This window comes from Coffea arabica, chromosome 11e, assembly GCF_036785885.1.
Source record: "Coffea arabica cultivar ET-39 chromosome 11e, Coffea Arabica ET-39 HiFi, whole genome shotgun sequence".
NCBI lineage: Eukaryota > Viridiplantae > Streptophyta > Magnoliopsida > Gentianales > Rubiaceae > Coffea > Coffea arabica.
In genome coordinates, this window is record NC_092331.1 from 57,439,802 (window position 1) to 57,464,175 (window position 24,374).

The window sequence follows — 24,374 nt, forward strand, 5'->3', positions numbered from 1 at the left end:
GAGACACTTGTGCTTCAAAGTTTCTTTTTCCAGCTGGTTGAACTGTCTAGATTGGTGGTAAGGGCGTATTAAGCTTTTGAAATGAACAAATACGCAGATTTAGATTTAGACTTCATTATATGGTGCATCAGTAGTGTGCTTTTGTTGATACCAATGCTATGATATGTTGAACAGCCAAAATCACAAAGCGTATCCATTTGAAGCAAATGCTCAGGAACAAAATGAAGTAACATGTGGCTCAGGAACAAATGCTCAATTTGCTTCAAAGGATTAATCCATTTTTGTGGACATAGTTACAACAATGGTACTGAGGAGCGTCCTAAGAGCCCTTGCAGGTAGCAATAGGCCTTCTATAATGGTGGTTTTTAGTCTTCCAAACAATAGCACCAGATTCCTTGACCACTCAAATGGATCAATTTTTAGGGTGACAGAAGCATCGAGATTGTCCGAGTCATGTTCATTTGCCTGAATATGAAGTTTCTTCGGTCCTGTTTTGAGAAGGATGATCAAAGATAACTCCCTTTTGGTACAGAACCTATCGTATTGAGTGATCCAAATATCAGCATTCTGTTGGCAAAGTTGTATTCATCGTTGTCATCTGCATATCAAAGTTACATGGATTGAATAACAAGAAAGAAAGAAAGAGAGGAGAACAGACCTAGATCAAGGCACGACGAACCCTGAACATTTCGTTCCTGAACTTCCAAGTATACTAAAATACATCCATTAAATATCCAACGTATACTTTAATTTCTGCAGAAGGAAATGTGACTAATTATGGACAATATGAACTATCTCTGGATACTTTCAGAATAAAATCCAACAACGAGCCCACAATGGCAAATGTTTAGAAATTTTCCTCCTCGAGAAAATTTCTTTCGAGTCAAAAAGAATAAAAAGAAGAACAATTTTCTTGAATCATGCACACACATTTCACAAGCGTCTCCTGTGACCTCCAACATATGCTTGTTACATAGTCATATATATATGTACAGATCTCGTTAATTATATACATGGAGGTTCTAATTCGACCCCATATCAAAACATACAATAGGTATGAAAATGAATGGAAAAAAAAAGATCAAAAGTAGAAGCCAACGAGGCCTAAGCCTAAGGAATCATGGACATGATGATACATACAACAATGATATTTTGCCATCTTGTATGAATGTCCCATTACAAGGTAAAATTGACAAATCATACCACACAATCACCAATCCATCGATCACGAGACCGTTAGACCAAGAAAATCAGAGGCAGATTTGCCTAAAATGTTGGCAAACTCATTGAAGCTAATGACCCCATCTCCATTTGTATCAGCATTACGCATCATTTCAGTTAGCTCTTTGTAAGTCAAGGGATGTCCCATTTTGGCCATTTGGCCAGCAAATTCAGCTGCAGTTATGAAACCATTGCCATCGCGATCGAACGATCGAAAGACCTCCAATAGTTGTTCTTGATTGATCAAAATCTGCTCGTTCATGTCTGGCAAAATGGCCTCAACAAGCTCTTCAAATTCAATCGTACCATTACCGTTGGCATCCATGTTGGCCAGTAGATCATGAATTTGATTCCCTGTTGGTTTTAGCCCGAGGGAACGCAGCAGGGCCGCGAGCTCTAGCTGCGTTAGGCTACCATCCCTGTCCATGTCAAAGCGAATGAAGATGTCCCTCAGCTGTTTAAGTTGATCTGATTGAAGCTTAGCCATCCTTGGGATGGTAGGAGGAGAAGGTACAGGAAAGAAGAAAAAGAAAAAGGGGAGTACTGATCTTTGTCTTGTGACCAAAATGTTGGAAATTGTCAGTTTGTTGAATATGTGGGGTTGTGCTATGGCTTTTAAATTTAGTGATCCAGACTAAAAGTATGATGTTCAACTTGTCATTGTGTCAAAAAAAAAAAAAAAAAAAAAAAAAACTACTAGTAAAAGAAAGCAAGAGTTAATTGCACTGATCTCCTTGATGGTTGACATAATTGCAAAGACTTCCCATATGATTGTTCAGATTGCAATGACTTCCCCTATCTGTCATCTAGAGTTATTTCTATCATTCTGTACTAGAATTTTGTATGGTTGACCTCTTTTGTTACACTAGTTCTAGGCCTCGTTTGGCAAATGAGTTTTTTGAACGTTTGTCTAAAATTTTATCGTAACCTACTGTTGAAGTTGTAAAAAAAAATTTTAAAGTCTGTAAATTTTTGAATATTTTGAAGTGTATAGTTTAAAAATTTTGATGAGTTTTTTTAAAATTATTATAGCTAAAATTTTTAAAAAACTTGTAGAAGACAGATTTGAGCAAAAATTTATTTGCCAAACAGGCCCCTAGTTGCACTGAAAATGCGTACACGACCCCTATATGCTTTTATTTTATTTTATTCAAGTTACATTTTGTTATATTTTCTCGTGATATCATTTCATTAACATTTAACCTTTTTTTCATTTGTACTCATTAGAATAATTGACTTTGAGATAAAATCATATGTTGTACGTAACAATTGTAATCACGAGGAGAAAAAGGAAAGAATATCTCAAAGAGTCTATACAAAATTTTTGGAAATTTGAAGGGAATTCGTGCAATTTATCCTAACCCAACATGTTTTTGGTCCCTAGGCATGTGTGTTGTCTGTCTTTTAATCGTTAACCATGTGACCAAGTCTTGGTAAACTGTCTTTTCTGTGCTCAGGAAATTGACCTTAAATTGCTTATGTGAACGTGTTGGACGATTTATGATTCAATTAGTTAGCTGGAAGATTCAAAAGTTTACCAAATCTTGTTCCCAGTGGTTGCTTTCTTCCGAACAAGCTACTACTGCCATTTGCTTTTCCATTTCTTGTTTTTTATTCACACAACAGATGGACGCGCAATCGGAGGTGAATTTTCTAATGCCGCCCCAAAAACACGCAAACGGGTAATCTGTTAGTACCATAATCAAGCCACCAGTCGTAGTGTTTAACATTGTTTGATTATTTTAACGAGTTAGAAATTTTATTCAAGTTTGATTCATTTATTTGCTAAATCGAGCTTAAATGAGTTTTTATATTGAACTCGACAGTTATCAACTATGAAATTCTGTTCGAGTCTGGTTTGACTAGTTGGCAAACCAAATTGGAACAGACTGTTATCAAATTAAATTCGATTCGAATATCGAATTGTTTGATTTATCTTTTAGTTGTAACTACCCGAGTTCGAACAAACTCTTATCAAACCAATCTCGATTCGAATATCAAATAGGTTGGCTCTATTTTTCAACCATAGCCGCCAGTCGTATGCTAGGCAGCCAGGTTCATTGTAAAGTTTTGCCATATAAATCTAATCACAGTAGACAAATCAGTTTAACTTATGCAATTGTAGCAGCCTGAGTCTTGTTAGGGGTAGACCCTTACTGAATCTGCACCCTTCTTTTTTGTGCGTCTCCATTTGGTTGTTGAACTATGGCCAAATTGTGCTTTTGTTTATGTGAAATTGGCTTAGGTATGTACCTACCAATCAACGGGGAGTAGGGGTTGGCTTAATATAGACATAACTCATATTAGGACACAAAATATAATCGAATTTGTACTTTGTAGCCTCATTCTTAGATTTCTGATAAAATTAACCAACTCTAGGACCCATAAATGGGATTTCTAAATTGATGTGTTACTACTATTCGAGTTGGTATTCCTCTAATCCTATTTTAGTGGTTCTGCCAATCATCAATATAGGTATACAGTTCATCACAAGCTGGCATGCGAAATTCCTTGTAATGTTTTCACGGAATTCTTCCAAAATGACTCTAATCAAGCTCTAAATCTACAAGATTGTGCCGATTGAACCCCTCAAACATATTGTTGCATCTCAAAGTTGTGGCTGAATTTGGCATTTTCACACGGCTTATATTATAGATGGGCAAAATCAAAGTGGATTTGCAGTTCCAAAGGGGCCAAAATGAATTAATACTGACCTCATTAACGGCGAAAAAATTGAGGGTATCATTAATAAATTTACTTGCGTACAACTGATTGTACATGCACGAGAGATCAGTATGATTCAAATCTTTTATTATTTTTTTTGAAGTATTTTCGAGAGTTCAATATGATTCAAATCTCAATCCACTACAAAGAGATCATCTATTGTGGATTAAAGCCCCTTGGAAAAGAATGAAAGCCTGGTAATAATTCCTATCATTGCGTTTGTATCAGATACAATTGCAGCTACAATTTCTATTAGTCTCCCTTGATTCATTTGCCTGCGTATATAGGTCCGATGCCGTCTCAAGCAGTAGGAATAGGATCGTCCATGCATTATTGGGCCGTACATGATGCGGCATAAAGTTATGCTGGCTAGTTGAAGAATTGACCATACTATCTTCATTGTCTCCTATCATCATTGTCTAATGGACAATGAAGATAAGAAATTATTTGACAATGACTAACCAAAAATTGTCGAATTTCTTTCTATGATGTTGCATTAATACTACTGTTTTGAGAGGACAGGAATGTGACATTACCCACTTTAAAAGCGTTCAAAAAGAAACTGTTGATATGATGCATGACACAGACTATTCTCACATGTTAGAGTAAAACTGAAAGTAAGAAGAACTCAAAACTGTGGGGATAGATAGGGAATATTTTATTTTCCCCCCTTCAAGTGAACTTGTAATATCCATGCATTGAGGGATGCTCCAATGTTGCCTCATTAAAGTTAATAATTCAGAAAGAAGCTAAATACATCTACAAACAGAAGCTTAAAGCATCAAAGACTGTCGTCTGCAGTTGAAAGATCCAAACATTTGACTCAAATGATAATTAACAACCTCGTAATCAAGTTCCTGGTTTCCTAAACATGGTGGAAAGCTCCCACGAGAGACCTCTCCATCCCAGAATCTTCCAAAGCCAAACTCACCCCTAAGGCAAAACTCCTCCAAAACCTGCTCAACTTCATCCATACAACACCGAAATTCAGGCAGTTCACTCGAGGAAAACCCTTCCATCTTGACCCTGAATGAACCTTCATGGACTCTCCAGCAGTTATCATCATTTCTTTTCCTTCTTTTATGCAGGATCTCGTCTCCTCTCTTCCTATTTCTCAGCCTCTTCGCGTATTTTTTCGTCTTTCTCAACAGCTTGAGCGGCAGTTTGAGCAAGATGAAGGCAACAATTTGCAGGATCAAGCACTGGCAGCAACAAGATACCACAACGCAATCTGCTGCAACCCCGTTGAGATCCTCCATGCTTTGCCTATATGAAAGGAGAGAGGAACAAAGATGATCCAGATGACCATTGAAGGAAGTTATTTCTGGTTGAAAAATAAGATCCTTTCTCCTCTTTGGAAGAGTATAATAAAGTGTGAAGCAATAAGATTATCATCTTGCAAAGCTTTAAAGGACACAATTATGAGTCATTGACTTCAAACTGTAGCATGTGCTCTCAATGTAGAATTTTGGCTTTGATCACAGATGTAACAGGGATTGCGGCACATAGCTTTCAAAGGAAACGCAAAGCTGTCTTAGCCTCATAACTTGCATTCTACATTTCAGGGATTCCTGGAGTACTTTTCGTGGATTACTTGAAGCCTTCTCATCCCTGTCCAGAATACTTGTCTTTGAAAGAAAGAGATCCTTTATATAGCCAAACCCTCTGTAAAACTTTTCCTTAGATGTAAAACTTTTAACCAAAAAGGAAAAGCAACAGTAGGCATTACAATTATTGACAGGGAATAACCATGTTCATGATACTGTAGACTTTCATGTCCAGACCAGTAGATACCAGCCCCACATTCTTTCACGTCTCAAATTTCCACCATGCATCTCCTTGGATGCACTCTTGAGCAGATATTTGGCTTGTCGATTCAAAAATTATAGTATCAGTTTATTCATAATTCCGTGGAGGTATTCACCTATTGAAAATAACCCAACTCTTGGGATTTATTTCTCTCAAGTATGGGGGGCAAAAGGGTCGCAATCTGGTAAGACTGAGCAAACACCAAAACTGTAGTTTGTCAACAAAACATGAGTCCCTTGATTCCAACAAAATTAGTAGCCAAAGAGCATTCATGAGTTTGAGCTGCTTGACTCATGAATGTGATTCTGAAATGAGTTTGAGCTCCAAAACATTTACCTCAATGTAAGATCCGGACAAAAACGTATTTGACACCAGATATGCAAGTACCTTCCGTACTTACATGCAGGTTAATCATTCTGTCACACAGGATAAAAGTACAATCTAGAATGCACCAAGGATAATACACGTATAAATAATCATGGGAAATTTTCATGCAAATTATTAGGAGACAGTATACCAGAAAGGTAAAAAAAAACCTCAATGAATTTCATTGAATCAAAATCTTACTTACAGGAAAAAATATGATAAAAAGAATGGGATGAATATTACATACTCATATAAGCAAAAGCCAAAACTGGTCCTATTTACAATATCTAACCGAGGGTTTGTAGTACACAATCCAATCGAGAACAGCAGAGTCTGAGGGTGAATAAACATACCAAAGAATAGTAGTCTTTGCGTTTACATTATGAGAATCTTGGCTTTGCTAACCCAACCGGATTGTTAAGGTATTGATCTTTACCTACTTTCACCGTTCTCCGCTAAACTATAACCACCTTGACTGAAAAAGTCGGTACTGTAATCTTGACTACCAAATGCCATCCTTCTAAACAATCTTATTTCTTCAGATTGCTGCGCAGAGTTGAATATTTGACTTTCACCAACTCTCATTCCATTTGTCAAATCTGAGGTAGCCATGCTGTCAAAAGCTCTCACAACCTGTGCCATATGGAATAGAAGGAACATTAAACTCCACTCCAGATGAATGACTTAGTAAGTAGTAGAAGAACCTTGAACTAAATGTATCTTAAAATGTATATACCTGTCCCATCTGTGGTCTCTTCGCAGATGAATGTCTTACACAAGCTGCAGCAACTTCAATTAATCGAAACATTTCACTATCAACATAATTCTTCTCAAGCCTAGGATCCACCAACTCATCAAATTGCTCTGATTCAAGTGCATAACTAAACAAAGGGCGAGCCTGACAGAAAATTTGATCATGTAAGCAAAGGTGATTTTACTAACTAATTGCTTGGTATCATGTCAAGAAAAGGGAATCAAATGAAGAAATTCATAACAGAGATGCTGAAAGAGTAACACCCTCAGAATCAAGAAGGAAAAATTGCAGTGGTCCAGTTAGTAGGCCATCTGAACATTTACATCTTTGGGGAGAAGCTGAAGTCAATACTACAGTGTTCCTAAATTCTAGAATTATGGTTGGAAGTGTAATAGGAAAAGGTACACAAGTAAAAACAGGAATTCACTTTAAACATGGAAAGAATAGCCAAAGAACCCTTGAGAATTTCAAGGCATGGATGCATAAGATACAATCTGCTAATACAGGTATAACCTCTAGGAATGAACCATAGATGATGCTCCTGCAAAATTTCTAGTTATCCTGGTTCATTTTTCTCTCTGAAACAGAGAGGATTCTGGGCAGAAATACTCTACTTTGTGCAGGCATATATAAAAGAAATGGCCCAGCAGATGTCCAAATAAGATTAATTCTTCATTGGACGTGTGAAAAAGGGGAATGATCTGTCTTTTGCAAGGGACAGACACAAGGACCTAATAACCTGCAATCAGATGAGACTCCAAGGCAAAATCCCAAAGAAGACACCCCTAAGGAAAGGCAAAATTAGACAACTTCCGCAGAGAACAGATTGCGTTTTCAAATTTAGCATTTAGTTAAATTAAAATTTCTCATAGAGCAATCTGCTCTCCAATAGCAAGGATACAACTACGGCATTTCTTTTGTTGACCATTGCTATGCCTTTTTTTGGATGCTAGCTTTAAAAACATAGGTCTATCTTTACTATGGCAAGTAACAACCATCATGACAATCTGCTTTTAGTTAATGAACTCAGGACAAACCATCATGACAATCTACTTTTAGTTAATGAACTCAGGACAGCAGGTCTGAGTCTGCAGCTCAAGGTTTTCTCTGTCAGCCACAATGCTGGGGCTTTATAATTGTAGTAGAACTTTCATGTTTGTTACCACCAGAACCATGCAAGAAATACTACGCAGGGCCTATGTCAAACCCAGGCATCGAGGGAAAACAATTAAGGCTTCTTGCAGAGCACTAACAAGAGAATGCAATTGACAGGAAGGGGCAAGGACAAGGCATGCTGTATGAAAATTGGCCAGTGGACCTTATTCGAAGCCAGTGCTACTAGAAAACACAGATTGGTCATCAAATGCTACTGAACTTGGATGCTTGCACAAAATGCTGACTTCAGTCATACTTATTGGAACTTCAAACCCTAAATCAAAACTTTAGCACAACTTGCTGATAGTATCTGACCCAAAGTCTTATGGATTCCCCATACTATCCAAATACATCCAACTTGGCTCAAAGATTTAGACAATAATCCCAAGCCCAAGATCTGACTTCCTTGTTGAGCCACATAGTAGGCCTAATTTCACCTTGGGGAGCAATGACAGGGGCTCATCAGACCCACTAAGATTCTAATATTTCCTGGCCATCAACTGAAATGCAGTTTTTAGAAAATTTTCAACTTTAACATTTGCAGATCTTGTACTTGTATTTCTACTTGTCTTACAATTCTCTGTAAGTGTCTCCTGTACAACACATCAACAACTACAGCCTATGTGTCTCCTGTGCAAGACATCAACAACACATCAACAAGGAACTAGCCAACAAACTTACCCACTCAACTAAGCTCTCCTCGCCAAGTGGCTGGGATGCATCTACAGGCTTACGCCCAGTAATTAGCTCCAGAAGTACAACTCCGAAGGAAAACACATCAGACTTTTCAGTCAATTTGCCACTTGAAGCATATTCAGGAGCCATGTATCTGTTTTCAACCCAGGAGAAATATGAGAATTAAAAAAAAAAACATATATTCAGAAGCTGCCAACTAGAAAAGAAAAGACTATCTTTCACATGAAACCAATGCCTACCCAAAGGTTCCCATAACACGTGTAGTGACATGAGTATTGGCATCTTGACATAATTTAGCTAGTCCAAAATCAGAAACCTGTAAGCAAGACATTGTGTTGATATTCTCAATATCTCAAACAAGAATGTACTAGCAACTTGTAAAAAGCAAAGCATACCCGAGCTTCAAAATTGTTATCTAATAGAATATTTGATGACTTTATATCCCTGTGGATAATTCGAGGATGGCCTGCCATGTAAACCAAAAACATTCAATGGCATGGTGAAATTAAATTAAAATTTCAGAAATCAACAATTATACATTATACTTCAAGATGAGACTCGATACTCCTCAAAACAGAATTTGACATAATATGGCTTGGCTACAAACTAAAGTACAAGAAAAAGAACTATGCAAGCAGAACTTCATCTATGAAACCCCAGAAGGAATGGTCAAGCTACTCATGTTGGAAAAAGAAAAATGAAAACTGCAGCTTCTGATCTATTAAAAGAATTGCACCTTCCCTGCTCCACCAATTTCATCTTTTGGAAAGTGGACAGAACATAATCATAGGAAGGCAACTTTTTCTTGAAAAGGATAAAGGAAATGGTTCACCTTATATAGGAAATAATTTCTTTTGCAAACCAATGGCTTTATCCGACTATCCTAAATCTTTATTTCTACTTGAAATGTGATGCAAATATCTAAAGATACCCAACCAAGCAAGTGATCAAAGTTCTGTTGTGATAGGGGACCAAAAGATAGATAGATCCATAGAGCAGAAAACAAATGAGAAGAAGCATTGCATAATTTTTAGACAAGAGAAGATGGGAGACAGTCAAGCAAATGAATAACAAGACAATAAAGTCAATTACAGTCTTCATGGAGATAAGCTATTCCACGAGCTGCACCAATAGCAATCTTGACACGCATTGTCCAATCCATAACAGGTCTACCCTCACCTGAAAACATGCAAGGACAATGAACACTTATGCCACTGAGTATCAGCATTGCATTTTATTCTGACCACAATATGTAACATTTACCATGAAGGTGGAAATAAAGGGTGTTGTTAGGGACGTAATCATAAACTAGCAGCCTTCTACTGTCAGAAATGCAATAACCCACAAGTGAAACTAAATGCCGATGATGAATACGACTAATAATTTCAACTTCAGCTCTAAATTCCCTCTCCCCTTGACCTCCACCAATGTTTAGCTGCTTTACCGCCACCTCTCTTCCGTCCACCAAGTGACCTTTATATACAGAACCAAATCCACCTTCACCCAACAGATTATGAGGTGAAAATCCATTTGTTGCCTCCATTAACTCTTCATAAGTGAACCATGACCTTGAATTGCCTAATCCTCCAGGTTCTGTTGGTGAATGAACAAAATTGTTGCCAGAGCCAGTTCTGGTATCAGCTGCAGACTTCTCCAGCTCCAACAAGGCAGACTCTGGACACAAATTACAGATTTTATCAAAGATCACCAAACTTTTATACACCGTTTGACAAGTCAAAAATTTCATAGACCAACTAGAACCGAGGTAAAGGAGGTAAGACCGAATGCCAATGAAATAAAAGATGACAAATGCAAAACTCACCTGATTTTGGAGAAGACCCAAAGGAAGTTGGTAAAATATAGCCCCCATTGGGTCCAGAAGCCTTTTTCTTACGCTTCCATACGCACCAGGCTGCTGTACCAATCAAACCGAGCAATATGACACCAAAAATCAAACCAATAGCTACTGTCCCTCCTGTTCCAAGTCCGCCCTTACCTGTTGATCCTGCACTCTCTGATGCATTTGTTCCCGCCCTGTTGGGAGTAGGATCACTAGGAGAAGGCGTTAATGGTGATGCACCAGGAGGAGGTGGAGATAACCGAATTGTTGGGGGTGGCGACAATGCTCCTGGTGGAGAACTGGAGGGTGGGGGAGATCCTGGAGGAGAACCAGATGGAGGGGTAAGGACAGGGGGGGGAGGGGAGTTACTTGGGGGAGTTGACACTGGTGGGGGAGGTGAGTTACTGGGAGGAGGTGGCGGTGAATTTCGTGGAGGTTTAGATGCTGGAGGTGGAGGCGAATTCTGCGGTGGCTTTGATGACGGTGGGGGAGGAGAATTCTGCGGTGGCTTTGATGCTGGTGGGGGAGGTGAATTCCTAGGTGGCTGGCTAGATGGTGGTGGTGGTGAACTCCCAGGTGGTTTTGAAGCTGGAGGAGGTGGTGGAGGGGAACTTGTAGGAGGATTGGCGGATGGTGGAGGAGGTGAACTGGTTGGAGGATTACTTGACGGAGGTGGTGGTGAACTCTGTGGTGGTATGGATACTGGAGGAGGTGGTGAACTAGACTGTGGAGGGGGTGTAGTAGCTTGTGGAGGTGGTGGTGAACTCTGTGGTGGTACGGATGCTGGAGGAGGGGGTGAACTAGACTGTGGAGGGGGTGAAGTAGCTTGTGGAGGTGGGGATGCAGACGATGGAGGTGGTGATGAGGTTGCAGGTGGATTTGATGACGGTGGAGGAGGACTAGAGGCTGGAGGCGGAGCTGTAGATTGGGGAGGTGTAGATGATGAAGTAGGAGGTGGGGAAGCCATAGGAGGTTGCTGTGTCGGAGAAGGTGATGTCACATTAGGTGGAGGAGATTGAGAAGGGGAAGGAGATTGAGCAGGACGTGGGGGTGAAGCTGAAGGAGTAGTTGCAGGTGAGGCCAAGTTTTGCTGAGAAGGTGGCGGACTTGGTGTTGGTGGTGGAGAAGTGGGAGGAGGAGAAGACAGCTGAGTAGGGGGAGGGGAGGAAGCTGGTGGAACTGCAGTAGGTGTCGTATTTGGGGATGGAGATATGGTTGCCATATCAACAGCATCCAAATATATCAAGCAAATTTCCACATTCACGAATCACCATCAGGAAATTCTAAAGAGTCGAATACTATATCAAGATTCCAACAACTCCAGAAAAACATCAATCAGTCTAAATTCTCAAGCAATCATCAATTGATTCGTCGCTCTTAATTAGTCTCCCCAATTCCACAATTTACTGAACAATACCAGTCGAATTCCTTAAATCAATCCTCCAATCTCTGTAATTCTCAGTTAAAAAGCTTCTTCAGTTAAAAAAGTGCCAACAAACAAAGCCCAAATCTTTAATGCCAAAAATCCAATCTTGCAGAGGTCCCTAAAACCTTCCCAATCTAGTTAAAATTTAAATGCTTCCTTTCTCACTTTCCCTTTCAGCAGCCAATAAACTCTCCAGCACCAAACCAACCCACCCCTGACAGTACTAATGAAAATCAAATTTTGAGCAGAACCCAGATTATTAATCACCTTTTTAGATCAAAACCACTGATCCAAATCGCTTAACAAAGCCACTTCTCAAACCCCCTGATCGCCAAATGCAGTTATACCCATAACCCAGATCAGGGAACACAAAATCATCAAGAACCCAGATGCCAAATCAAGGAAAAGTCACCCAAAAAAAAAAAATCCAATCTTGCAACCATGCAAGCAACAGAACTGTATATACATGTGGACACGGCCCTTAAACTAACTGACAGTTTGACACTAGTTCATAGTGCACGATGGGACGATACCATTTTGGATCGAATGGACCATTCAAATTTACACAAATGTTCCCGCAGCCTCCAATAGACTTTCACCTTTTCAGTCCCTTCGGCAATCTAGAAATCTCGTCATCAACTTTGTATCCTGCATCCAATCCTTTAGAAAACTCCTATTTGCTTTTACTTTTACACTTTATAATTTTGTGAAAAAAGAAAGACAACTAAACTCCTCTGTATAGTAGCCTCCTAGTAGGCTGACACGTTAAATTCAGAATATTGTCCTACAAAATCTCTCTCTCTCTCTCTCTCTTTTTTGAAAATACCAATATTAGTAACATCTATACGCGTATTTTCACGCAGTGAACGAGTCACACTGCGTATGAACTTGTGCGTTCATACGACATAATGTATGTAGCATGGGATGTTTGTCAAAATACATGACAATATAATCCTGAAAATTACACACTTTTTAGTCCTTAGTTAATCCTATTTTAGTTAATATGGGGGAAACCATCATCTAACCTTCTAAAAGGGTAAATTTTTTCTATGGTATCTGTAAGTAGAATTTGTGGGTTCATTGTTTTTTTCTCTTGGGATAATTTTTTTTTTAACAAAAATCTTGTAATTCAGGGGTGAATGATAATTTTACAAGTTTGATAGCGAACCCAACTTCTTTTTTTTTTTTTCCCATTTCGCTACCCTATATATATATATATATATATATATATATATATATATATATATATTGTAAATAAACACTCACACGATCTGTTAAATTCTTAAAAGGTAAAGAATAACAACTCAAGATTCATATTCATATTCCCTCAAAATAAAAAAAAAAAAAAGATTCATATTCAGTTTATCACTCTCATGGACACCGTGTCAGTGATGCCACTCATCTAACACCTGATACGCTGGACAATTGTGGCTATGAGCCAGGAGGCCTTCATATATGGCCTTGAAACTTCAAGATAAAACACGGAAACTGGGGTCAGTAAAATCCAGAAAGCAAAAATGATAGTGACCCTGGCAAGAATCACTCCTAAGAAATCTGAATTAGGATATGATTAATGCAATTCTCTAAGGCTATGGGTGCGTGCGTGCATGTGTGTGACTGTGTGTGTTGTTATATACATATTTTATCTCTTTCTTACTTACAAAATCAAAATGTCCTAATCATAGCCATCATTTTGGCTTAGGCTGTGCATCATATATTCAATTGGGTGCTTCGTTATTACGTCAAAATCAATCTGTTTCTCTTTATTTTGAGCCAAAGTTTACGCCATGTCGCAGCAATGTAGATGGTCAGCGCCTAGGAACCCAACTGTTGATTTGACATTTATTTTGGTGTTATACTTTTTCCACTTCTTTGCTCTTTGTTGGTTCAAACTTTCAAACTAGGGAGGTTTTGAGCATCATGATTTTTTCCTAACGAAGTTTTTTTCAGCTTACGCACGTATTTTATTATGTTATTGATCCTGTCTAGTACTCAACTGACCACTAATAATTTTTTTTGGTTTTCTAGAGCAAAGTTGATTTTTTCTTTTCTTTTTTCTATTTGTTGTGTGTCTAATTTTTTTTTTTTTTTGGATAGATGTTGGTGACATCTTTCAAGCGCTAGGCGTTGATTTTTGGCTCTATAACCAAAAGAAGAAACCCCTTGGAAGCTACCAATTTATGAATTAGTCAAATCAACTCATAAGAACAATTTTCATTGCAAGTTTGGATCCTAAAAAAATCCTCAGAATACCCCATCAAGCATTCAATGTTTTGTGTGAAAGACAGACAAATATAATAGAAGTCAGTAGTGGGTAATTAAAATATTTTGTGTGACTTGGAACACTTCTTCTACTCCCAAGCCTCACGACTCTCATCAACCATATGTTAATCCCGTGAAACACAAAAGTTGTGAGTTAATAATCACGGGCTCAACGCCTATGTAATCATGGTTACATGCTAATGCAACTTTAATAAACATCTAATCAATGTAACCCTATGCCAAGTTTACATGCTAATCCAACTTTAACGAAAAATAATCCTGTAACTTTATATCAAGATAATGTGTTTGTTATTATTCATCATCCCATCTCTTGAGAAGTTTTTGCTAAATTCCAAAAAGTTGTTTCCACATAAGCAGCTAAAACTAAGTGCTTACCAAATGTGGTTCACAAAAAGTGTCCCTAAATAGTAGGATGCTGCCTTCAGATCGAATGCCCCTTTAAGCAAAGGCATGTTCTCCTTCAGGCAGGTTATTATATTGTCTTTGCTTTCCAATTAATTAAAGTTTTTAATTTCTGTTTTTCATTTTTTTTGCCCCTCGAAACCTATTGAAAGTACCTAATTAGTTCTAGTTTTGTCCTAATGGGTTGAGTTTCTCGTCTGTAGAAATTTTTTTACGTTTTTAGTGATTATATATTTTCCAATCACTTTTTTATTTCACGTACATCTAATCCTTATAATATATTTTTCTACAGAAAATAGCAATCCATACCCATTTTTGTTTTCGGCTGAAAAAGTATAATCGTGAAAGAATTTCTGTAATTTCTGGTATAACTAAAATCTGTATCCCCCCTTGGATGTGTATTTTTTTTTTTTTAAAAAAGCTGGATACTTTTGCCACAGATCTACCAATGATTCATTTGCAAGAACAAACCAAGTTTGACTTTTCCAGCCCCAAATAAATACTCTTAAGAATAATAAAAAAAATGAAGAGTGGAGGATTAATTAAGGGAAGATTCAAAGAGCACTGCAGCACACATTCTTGTGTAATATTCTACCGTGTCATAAGTCATAACAACGTGTGATTTTCATATATGACAGATTATTCCTATCCACAAGGAAAAAAGACAGCCAATAGAAGTTGTCGGTGCATTAATATATTTATGAGACCAAAATTTGATGTTGTTGCCTTGACTTTTTCGTGAAATCTGAATTGTGATTCGTGATATATTTTTGTTCCTGTCGAATAATTATTGGACTCAAATTGCATATTCATTTATTGAACTAATTTTTAATATATATTTCAATCTTCTCACTGCCAGTCTGACGCCGACGTAGATTATCAGAAAATCATGTATTAATTAATACAGCTGGAAAACATTTAACGATCCTCAATTTTGTCTTTTGCTCTAGTTCTAAATTTTGTCTCAGACACCCTTCGTGAATTAAGGGTTATAGTATATGTTGTATATTACGGGTTTAGGCTGGATTTTTTTTTTTTTTTTCACTCAGGAGTGTTCCAATTTTTATTTGGCCAAACTAATACCTTAAAGACTAGCAGGGCTCGGCTCAAAGATACCAGCGAGTTATTTTATAAGAATCAAACCTGGATTTGACAGCAAAGACTGACGACTAGTCCCAATCGAGTTACCTGTGGAGGACTGTTTAGGTTGGAATTGAGCAAACAAATTATCTTTCATTCATAGTCGTAATTAATTAAACTATGTAAAGCATTAACAATTTTGATAGCACCATCAAGATTTCATTATGCTTGGGAAATTATAATATTTTGTGTGGTCTCGGAATTTCAGGTCAGCATCACAGCTTTAACTAGCAAAATAGTTGAAGTGTTTGCACAATAAATAATTAATGTGTACTGGAGTAACTGTATCTTAATACACCCCTGATGATAATGTCCTAAATAAGTAGTAGTGTCTTTTTACGCTCTTTTGCATCAAGATTTCAACCAGGGGGTGTACTTAACTTAGTAGCTTTAAGAAAAGGGTTAATATCAGAAACCTCCCTTGAGGTTTCTTCTAATCACACCTAGAACTCCTCATGTTTTCGAAATCACACTTAGCACCCCTGGAATGACAACTTTGGTATCATTGTCAGCCCCTCATTATTTTTGTTCCACTTTTACCCTCCTTGTGAACTCTATTTATGTAGAGTTAATTTCGGAAACCTCCCTTGAGGTTTTCACTAAATTATGTAAAACTATTATGTAATTATGTAATATTTTTTGTACAAAGTGTAATTCTAATTGAACTATTTGTAAAACTTATCAACACAAATACGATTATTACATATTGGACTCATATGTACACTAACAACTTGTCACACTTCTATTGTAACGATGTACAAGAAATTTACATAAAATTACAAAATGTTCAAAAAATGTTACACGATTTAAGGATGGTTGATCTAACAATTGTTCCTATCCCACTCCCTAATATTAAATAGCTATGGAGTTTCCAGTGATGTTGACTTTTGGCAATGGACATAGTGCCATTGCCAAAATTGCAATTTCTAAGTGAATAATAACATAATCTAAAAGTAGTTTAAAGATGATGGGAATTCATGAGTATATAGCATTAGCAATCCATTTTTACTTGATAATAAGGTATCGCAATATTAATAACTTACAAACTCCATTCGACTAGGATGCACAAAAAGCTATTTATACTACCTCATTTTCACAAAAATGGAAGAGCAAGTTTATTTATAACTACAACCACATATTGAAACTATTGCTGCCATTATGAGAATCCATAGTCACATTTTTTTTAATCTCCGTTCAGATCAATGTAACATTTTTTAAACAATGTGTAATTTTATGTGAATTATTTGTAAAACTTAATAACAGAAACGCAATCTATTATAAAGATATACAAGAATCTTACATAAAATTACAAAATGTTCAAAACATGTTACACTGCTAGGATGTGAGTTACAAAAGTTGGAGGGATGTGAGTTACATAAATAGAGTTCACAAGGAGGGTAAAAGTGGAACAAAAATAATGAGGGGCTGACAATGATACCAAAGTTGTCATTCCAGGGGTGCTAAGTGTGATTTCGAAAACATGAGGGGTGCTAGGTGTGATTAGAAGAAACCTCAAGGGAGGTTTCTGATATTAACCCTTAAGAAAAAGAGAAATGTGATTCGATAATTTGACAGAAAAACAAATTAGAAGATGATCTTATGCTGTTACTTTTTAAAAGAGTAGAACCAGTATGAGATAGAATCATTCTCTTTTGTTTTGTGTATACCTACAAAATATGCTCTCATGAACCCTAAAACAAAAGGAAGAAACAAAATGCTTTTGACCCACGTCGTTAACTTTTGACCCAGACGCTGCCCCTTCGAGTAGAAACTTTTCTTTATCTCATATTCTTCGAAAATATCTTCTCTTTCTATGCGAATCCACCTACAGAGAGCAATCGTGAAATCACGATATTTTTTTTAAGCAATAAATATAAATATGAGAATTACTATAATAAAAAAGGTGAGACATCGTTTAATTTGTTTCTATACCACTTAACTCAGTTTGTCATTTAATATAAAATTTTCCTAAGCATTTTACGAAATATCTAGACGTGGAAGAAGTCTCGTATCTCATATTCTGCTCCATGTCAACTTTTGTGGCAGAAAGGTTTTTCTCGTCGGTTGAAATGTATAAGCATTTCCATGACAAATTCGTTTTTATTCATTTATTTTTTTTTTTGGCCCTACGACCCCAAGTTGAGTATTTGTAAGCACGTCTAATTGCCTGCACCAACAATTTTGTTTCCCAAGAATGGATGCACTTATAATTTTGATGTGGGTTCTTTATTGACATATTAATCTTCACGTCTGCCAATATTGTCAAAAAAAAAAAAAGAAAGATAAGATAGATGTTCTTCTTTTTAATTTTTTTTTTTAAAATATAAATAAAAGATCTTGAATTCACAACCTCTCACTTACAATCCTTCCTTCGTATCATTCAATCTATCCCTCTTCCAAAATCATCTCTTCCTCTTATCATTCAATTCATTTCTTGCCAAAATTGGAAAACCATGGCAAAGAATTTGGGGCATTTTTTATGGACATGATTGAAGCAGAGCGCGGTTTTATAACCAATTGGACTTTTCAAAAGTAATCGTTATCAAGACAATGGATCCATCCGCAGTGGACCAGCATTCTGTACCATGTCACGAATACATCGTTGAACAATTCTTCATCATTGTCATCAACAAGGGAGGTTAATTTTAATTAAAGAGTATTCCATAACAGGTGAAAGGTTTAATACTAATTTAGTTTGTCGAATGCAGCTGGACACATAATTGCCAAAATTCAACTGTCAGTTCTCTTACTTTCGTATGATGATTCACATGCTTAACAACTCATAATTGCATTTAATTTGTTAAGAATGACAGTTCATTTACGAGTCAGAAAATAATGCAGGCTCTGGTAATGGTATGTTTCAGTAATACATCAGACCACATTCTCCATCTGAGAGGAAAATTGGCTGATAAGAAGCTAGCTACTCTTGGTAGACCATGCTACAAGGTGGTCTTACTATGATAAAAAAAAGAGCCCTGGTGACTCAGTGGGCAATCAAGGGCATCATGCCACCTCTATCTGTGGTTAAACCTCAATATCTAACTACAATTTAGTCATCCCTTGTTGGAGTATTAACAGTTAGAGCAGTTGAGGCGACCTCCAGCCAAAAAGTAGGCAAAGGCAAGGCCAAAAGTGAAACAAAAAACCTATGAACAAGATTGTCAATTGAGCTTGTTCTTCAATCTTGAACTCCTCCTGGCATGGATCTCTGCTGCCCAACTCTTTCCTATTTCAGTCTGGATTTTCCCTGCATGCGGATGAAAATCACAAAGCAAGATCAAATTGACTGGCTGTAGTTGTGACTTAAAAGGGATGAAAATGTTGTTCATATGCTAATGTGTAAGGAAATGAAAGATATACCAGCAGTTGACAGGTAGAACTCATCCAAGACCTTCCCATGCTCTGCAACAGTTTAACACCAGATGAGAGATATCACATGATTCAATTGTAAAAATAAGTAACACTAATTATTTTTGGTGTACAAAATCCAGCATTTTCTACTTGTGCAATGAACTCATTACCATCTGCTAAATATTTAAGAACCTTTAAAAATTTAGACGAGCTATTCAAGAATCCAAAATTTAACAATGAAGTGGACTAATGGAGTAAGGTGATCCAAAGCAAAGCCTCAATAACAACATCAAACTGATGCACCCCACATCTGATGAATGTCCCTCATCAATATACTAAACTGAACATCGCAGCAGAGGTGCAATGAGCAATCAATTTTATAGCTCAGATGGTGCTTAACTGGCAGAAATGGTTACTTTTCCTTCTGATCATGACCATTTTGTCGAATCATCCAAACGACAGTGACTGCAAAGAAGTTTGCAACCAAAGCTCCTAAAGAGATCTTGAGAAAAGTAAGTGCATTAGGTCAAGTCAGAGGTCTTGGTGCACTGGCTGACAGGTAAATTTGCATAAGAGGGTACGAAGAGCCTTAACTTATGAAGAATTCCCCATGCCACCCCCCCCCCCCCCCCCCCCCCCCCCCCCCCCAACAACAACAAAAAAAAGAAAAAAAGAAAAACATAGATGTGACACACACAAATTACTCTTTGAAGAACGTCTTTGTTAAAAGCTCAGGTAACAATATCATGAAAATAATTTACTCAAATAAATAGTTAGCACAACTTTCATGAATTAAAATTAACCTGTTTCATACTCCAGTGCCTGCAGAATCATTTCAACCTGTTAAAGATATCAAATGGTTCAGGGAAAAAAAATAAAAAGAAAAGACTGAAAATGTCACGAGTAATTACAACAGATTCTTTATGCAAACGAGACAATAAAATCAAATGCAAGGGCTACATACTTTGTCAAAATCTTTAACAAGATTGGCTTCTAAAGAAGAGTTGTTTTCATATTCTTCCCAGAGTTCTTTAAGCTCTTCAGCTGCAAAGACACAAAAGAAAATATTGTGTTTGATTGATAGGACACAAATACAAAAATTGGTAATCTATCCCAAGTGTTAATTAATACCCCTAATTCCTCCACCAAGAATCTCACACATTTCATTCAAAGCAGCCTGCTCCAGTCTGCTTTTTTCTGCCTTTGGCACACCATCAGATGGAGTTATGTCTCCAACAATAGCTGTGAAACAATAAAAAGCAGAACTCAAAGCTTTAGAGCTCAAAAATGTTGAAAAAGAGTTGGGTAGCCAGGCCAAAGAAATTGATGGTATTATGAGAGGAAAGAAAATATAAGTGGAAAAATGAAGCAACAACAAATTTATCAAGATACTGACTGCATTTGCTCATGCTCATGGCAAGCGTGGAAAATCAGTATGGCAAGGCATGGAAAATCAGCATTGGAAGTTGATTTGCATCAATCCATGAAATCTATCAAATGAAGAAACTAACATGCTTTATATAGTAGCTTATTCGAATAGAAAGGATCAGGTTACATTTCCGATCTGTCTTGGGTAATGATGCTCGGTTGCAGAGCTTTCAGGCTTACTCTCCTTAAAATAGAATACACAATTGGCAACAAAATTGGAAACCACAATTGGATAGTGTTCAGTTCTCCAAGTATTTACGTTTTTTATACTTATTTTGCAGAAATCTAGTACGCCAACTGAGTAATAGAGCTTGTGCTCGAGAAGGACCTGAGAATCACGAGAACCAATGATTCCATATATTTTTGGAATTAATAACAATAAGAAAAGGAAGTCTTTGATTCAAGCCAAATTACTGCATGCTCCTCTCAGAGCAATCAACATATAGTTCAGTCATATAGTTTCTCTAATATAGCAAAATGATGCTCTGCTTAACATAATTTTCTCAGAAATCAAGAATTATTGTGTGGAGCCTAGGTACTAACATTTTAACACCCAAATACCTTATAAAGCTCAACAAATATACAGGAGCCTAATAAGAAGTTACAGTAGATGCAGCAGGGAAGGAATTCATAATGTCAGAGCTCAGATGTCAGAAAATGAAGTACCTTCAGCAATATCATGAACAATCGCTATCTTGATGCACCTGTTTGGAATGAATAAAAGACCAGATTAAGAGGATGTACAAAAAATGAATAACAGATAACAGATACGTTGTTAACTAATGAGTAATATGCTAATTTTGCCAAGGCTCAACCTTTCTCTGTTGACACCAGGAAGGTCACCGGCTATCAAAGCCATCAAGGCCATTCGGTACATATGATCTGCAATGGACTCAGGACCCTTTATGCCATGGTTAATCCATCCCTTCCTCTTCGTGGTCTAGAGTGAGACAGATATGTTAAGAATTTGCTCTTGGTGTTTGTGGAATACTATAAACACATCTACAAGCATTATTTAAAGGCACTATTACTTCTAGTAAAAAGCTTTGTACTCTGAAGTAGGTCTTAAAAATAGCAGTTCCCAGGTAAATTGGTTCTTCTGAGTTTCAATTGTTTTCATTCTTTACCACAACTCAAATATCTACAAACAAGCAACCAAAAAAAAATAAAATCGCTTTCCAGAGCAACCCATCCAGTATGTCCTAGCTTTTAACTCTTTTTCTAAAACCCAATTACTTGCCATCCCAAAACTCAAGTGACTTCATTTCTCACATATTCAGAAAGCTACCACCTTCCAAATCAAGCATGTCTGGAGGAAACAAAATTACTCAATCCTACTCCCAGATTTCACATCATAGATAAATAAAAGTACAAACTGTATTAAATTCAACTACAGCCAATGTATTCAGCACAATCATGCTCAGACTCTCAATTTCAACTGCCTAGTGCATACATATCTTACTCCCTAAGAATAGCGCCTTTGCAAGGTGAAGAAACTTTACTCACAAATTCCATGTTTCTTCAACCCCTACATAACAGATGCACTATATCACTAGATACTATGGCCAAAACCTACATATACCCCCCGTAGCTGTACTAATCAGTTGCCTAACGCCAACCTGACTGCATATTCTGTAAATGCCTTGTAGGTAGTCTAGTAGTGCCAAAAATCACACCTAGTAGAATGGGTACTCCTAAATTCTACACCAAAACGTAACAACTTGAGGCTTTTCAGCTTGTTACCTACACATTCAACTTAACAGCGTCACCACCCTCATACAAAAACATCACCCCGATTTCTGGTTAGCTAAAAGCATTCCAACAACAGAAAAAAAAAAAAGAGAAAGGTTTTACATTTTCTTATGACAAACTAATTTGCAAGAAAAGTGCATAATCAATAGGAAGCACAATCAGCATCGTATTCTTCACTGGCTTTATTGGAAAAAAGAAAAAAGAAACTCAAAAATAGTACCTTAAGACGGTGGCACAAGGTGAGAAAATCAATGGCAGAGGAAGGAGAAGAAGCAGAGGCCTGTGGACAATCATCCGGCAAATGGGTCGGGTTCTTTGACAAGGGTACAGTTTGATCCACAATAAAAGAATCCGGGTTGGGATTGTGACAACAAAGAGAAACCAATCTAGACCTTAATGGGCCATCAAAAAATGGGACCTTTACTGAAAATCGATGAAGACGAGGGCGCATTACATAACAGCTCCCTGATAAAGAAGCAGAAAATTGGCATCCTTTAACTGCTGCCATGGAAAAATCTACGTAAAGAATGAATAAAACTTAAACTTTCTGCTCAAAACAAAAGGACCCTTTTTCAGTTTGTTGTGACAATGCCTTGATTATTTGTTTTCGTGATTGTTTTTGTTGGCTTATATTTTCAGGCGAAGGGGAGAAGAAGGTGGGGAGAGTGGGGAGGCCGTCTGGGATGCTGGGGCAAGTTTGTGGGGCTCCCTCTCTTTTGTTTATGTCCACGTGAAATGTACGCGTTTGTAAATAACATTTTGGGCTGCCTTTTGATAAACGACAGCCTTAACTTTTAAGGCTTCCATGGGCTCTTTCTCAGGTCAGAGTCTGGGAAAAACTATCGTCGCTGAAGTGTGTGACTGGTGGGCTTTTGTCTCCCAAATTAAGAGCCTTGAAGAAATTTATAGATCCGAATTGGCATTGTTTTTGAATAGTATGTTTCTTTTTTATTATTTTGTAAAATTCAAATAGTAGTGATCTAAGTCGAAAAAGAATAAGAAAGAATTCCACGGTATGTGAATTGCAAAAGGAAAGACAATTTTCAGTGAGTTTAGTGATTGAGATATACGAATTTTTTTATGAGAGTTGCTTTCAGTAAAATTCTGAATTCTGAATATTGAATACTGAAACAATTAATTTGCTAAATATTAAGCACTGAAAAGAGATATATGAATATCTGAATCTTAATACTGAACATATTTATACTGTTTGATAAACATTTATAACTTAATGCTTAATAAGCTAAATTGTACAATTTTGCCCTTCTATCTTTTAATCCAAAAAGGAAATAGAACCTATGATTTAATTAGCTTAAAATTGTTAGGTATGAAAATGACAATATTTATTTTTAAATCAAAGTAATATAAAAGAAGAAATATATTATGGAAAAGTCCAAATATCGGTGCAAATATATTTTTAAATCAAAGTTTGATAAGAAAAGTCCAAATATAAGCAAAAGGAAGTTGCAATGAACAAGTTTTAAATTCACACCAAATTATATAGAAATTTAATTACTTCAATGGAAAAATGTTGAAGCAAAACAACAAATAATCAATGTCACTTACCTTGAAAATGATGAATTTGAGATCGGTGAGTATGGTAGCAATAAAAAAAATTGGGAGGAAAAAAATGACAAAATTATGAAAGAGTAGAAAGATGGAAAAAGATAAGGAGTAGACAGATGTGAGGAGCATGGAGAAATTGTAAAAAAGTCATTAAATAGGGAGAAAATAGAAGTAGAAAGCCATTAGACAGAGAATGGCAGGTTATTTAATTAGATAAGGATTTTGGATAGAGAATATTAGGTTGTTTAATTAGTTAAGGATTTTGAATGTAATTAACAAACAAGGATAGATTTGGTAGATAAGATAAAGTAGTTGAAGTAAATTTCTTGATTCTTATCAAATTAAGCATTCAATTACGATTCTTGTGCTGAAAAAAATACATACAAATTCAGCACCACTTAATAAGTTCAGCAGAAAAATTTTTATTTATCAAACACCCAAAACATCTAAATGTCTGAATG

The 24,374-nt window shown here is 36.8% G+C and overlaps 4 protein-coding genes across 6 annotated transcripts; all 4 read right to left on the reverse strand.

The window, feature by feature from the left end:
- Positions 1-234: 234 nt before the first annotated feature.
- LOC140003987 (probable calcium-binding protein CML16) lies at positions 235-1,825 on the reverse strand. The gene is made up of 2 exons (XM_072071646.1): positions 1,204-1,825; positions 235-598 (listed from the first exon to the last, which is right to left on the reverse strand). The coding sequence occupies exon 1, from the start codon at positions 1,706-1,708 to the stop codon at positions 1,226-1,228; it is 483 nt and encodes a 160-aa protein (XP_071927747.1). The 5' UTR covers positions 1,709-1,825; the 3' UTR covers positions 235-598; positions 1,204-1,225.
- A 2,757-nt stretch (positions 1,826-4,582) lies between these two features.
- LOC113717000 (uncharacterized) lies at positions 4,583-5,346 on the reverse strand. Its single transcript, XM_027241614.2, has one exon. It carries the CDS (start codon positions 5,202-5,204, stop codon positions 4,719-4,721), a length of 486 nt encoding a protein of 161 aa, XP_027097415.1. The 5' UTR covers positions 5,205-5,346; the 3' UTR covers positions 4,583-4,718.
- Positions 5,347-6,279: 933 nt separating this feature from the next.
- On the reverse strand, positions 6,280-12,793 carry LOC113716999 (proline-rich receptor-like protein kinase PERK8). Its single transcript, XM_027241613.2, has 8 exons — positions 10,548-12,793; positions 9,989-10,399; positions 9,818-9,904; positions 9,121-9,191; positions 8,965-9,041; positions 8,711-8,858; positions 6,857-7,018; positions 6,280-6,753 (listed from the first exon to the last, which is right to left on the reverse strand). Exons 1-8 carry the CDS (start codon positions 11,785-11,787, stop codon positions 6,553-6,555), a joined length of 2,397 nt encoding a protein of 798 aa, XP_027097414.1. The 5' UTR covers positions 11,788-12,793; the 3' UTR covers positions 6,280-6,552.
- Positions 12,794-18,579: 5,786 nt separating this feature from the next.
- LOC113715537 (uncharacterized) lies at positions 18,580-23,052 on the reverse strand. 3 transcript variants are annotated; one of them, XR_011825513.1, is made up of 9 exons: positions 22,568-22,995; positions 21,411-21,535; positions 21,262-21,299; positions 20,299-20,409; positions 20,132-20,211; positions 19,971-20,007; positions 19,568-19,669; positions 19,177-19,218; positions 18,978-19,063 (listed from the first exon to the last, which is right to left on the reverse strand). XR_011825513.1 is itself a non-coding variant. In XM_027239765.2 (8 exons), the coding sequence occupies exons 1-8, from the start codon at positions 22,853-22,855 to the stop codon at positions 18,978-18,980; spliced, it is 807 nt and encodes a 268-aa protein (XP_027095566.1). In that variant the 5' UTR covers positions 22,856-23,052; the 3' UTR covers positions 18,580-18,977. The 3 variants fall into 3 exon arrangements, 2 of the variants coding, with proteins under 2 accessions (XP_027095566.1, XP_071928970.1); XM_027239765.2 differs by lacking the exon at positions 19,568-19,669 and having other exon boundaries at positions 18,580-19,063; positions 22,568-23,052; XM_072072869.1 differs by lacking the exons at positions 18,978-19,063; positions 19,177-19,218 and having other exon boundaries at positions 19,451-19,669.
- Between the last annotated feature and the right edge of the window lie 1,322 nt (positions 23,053-24,374).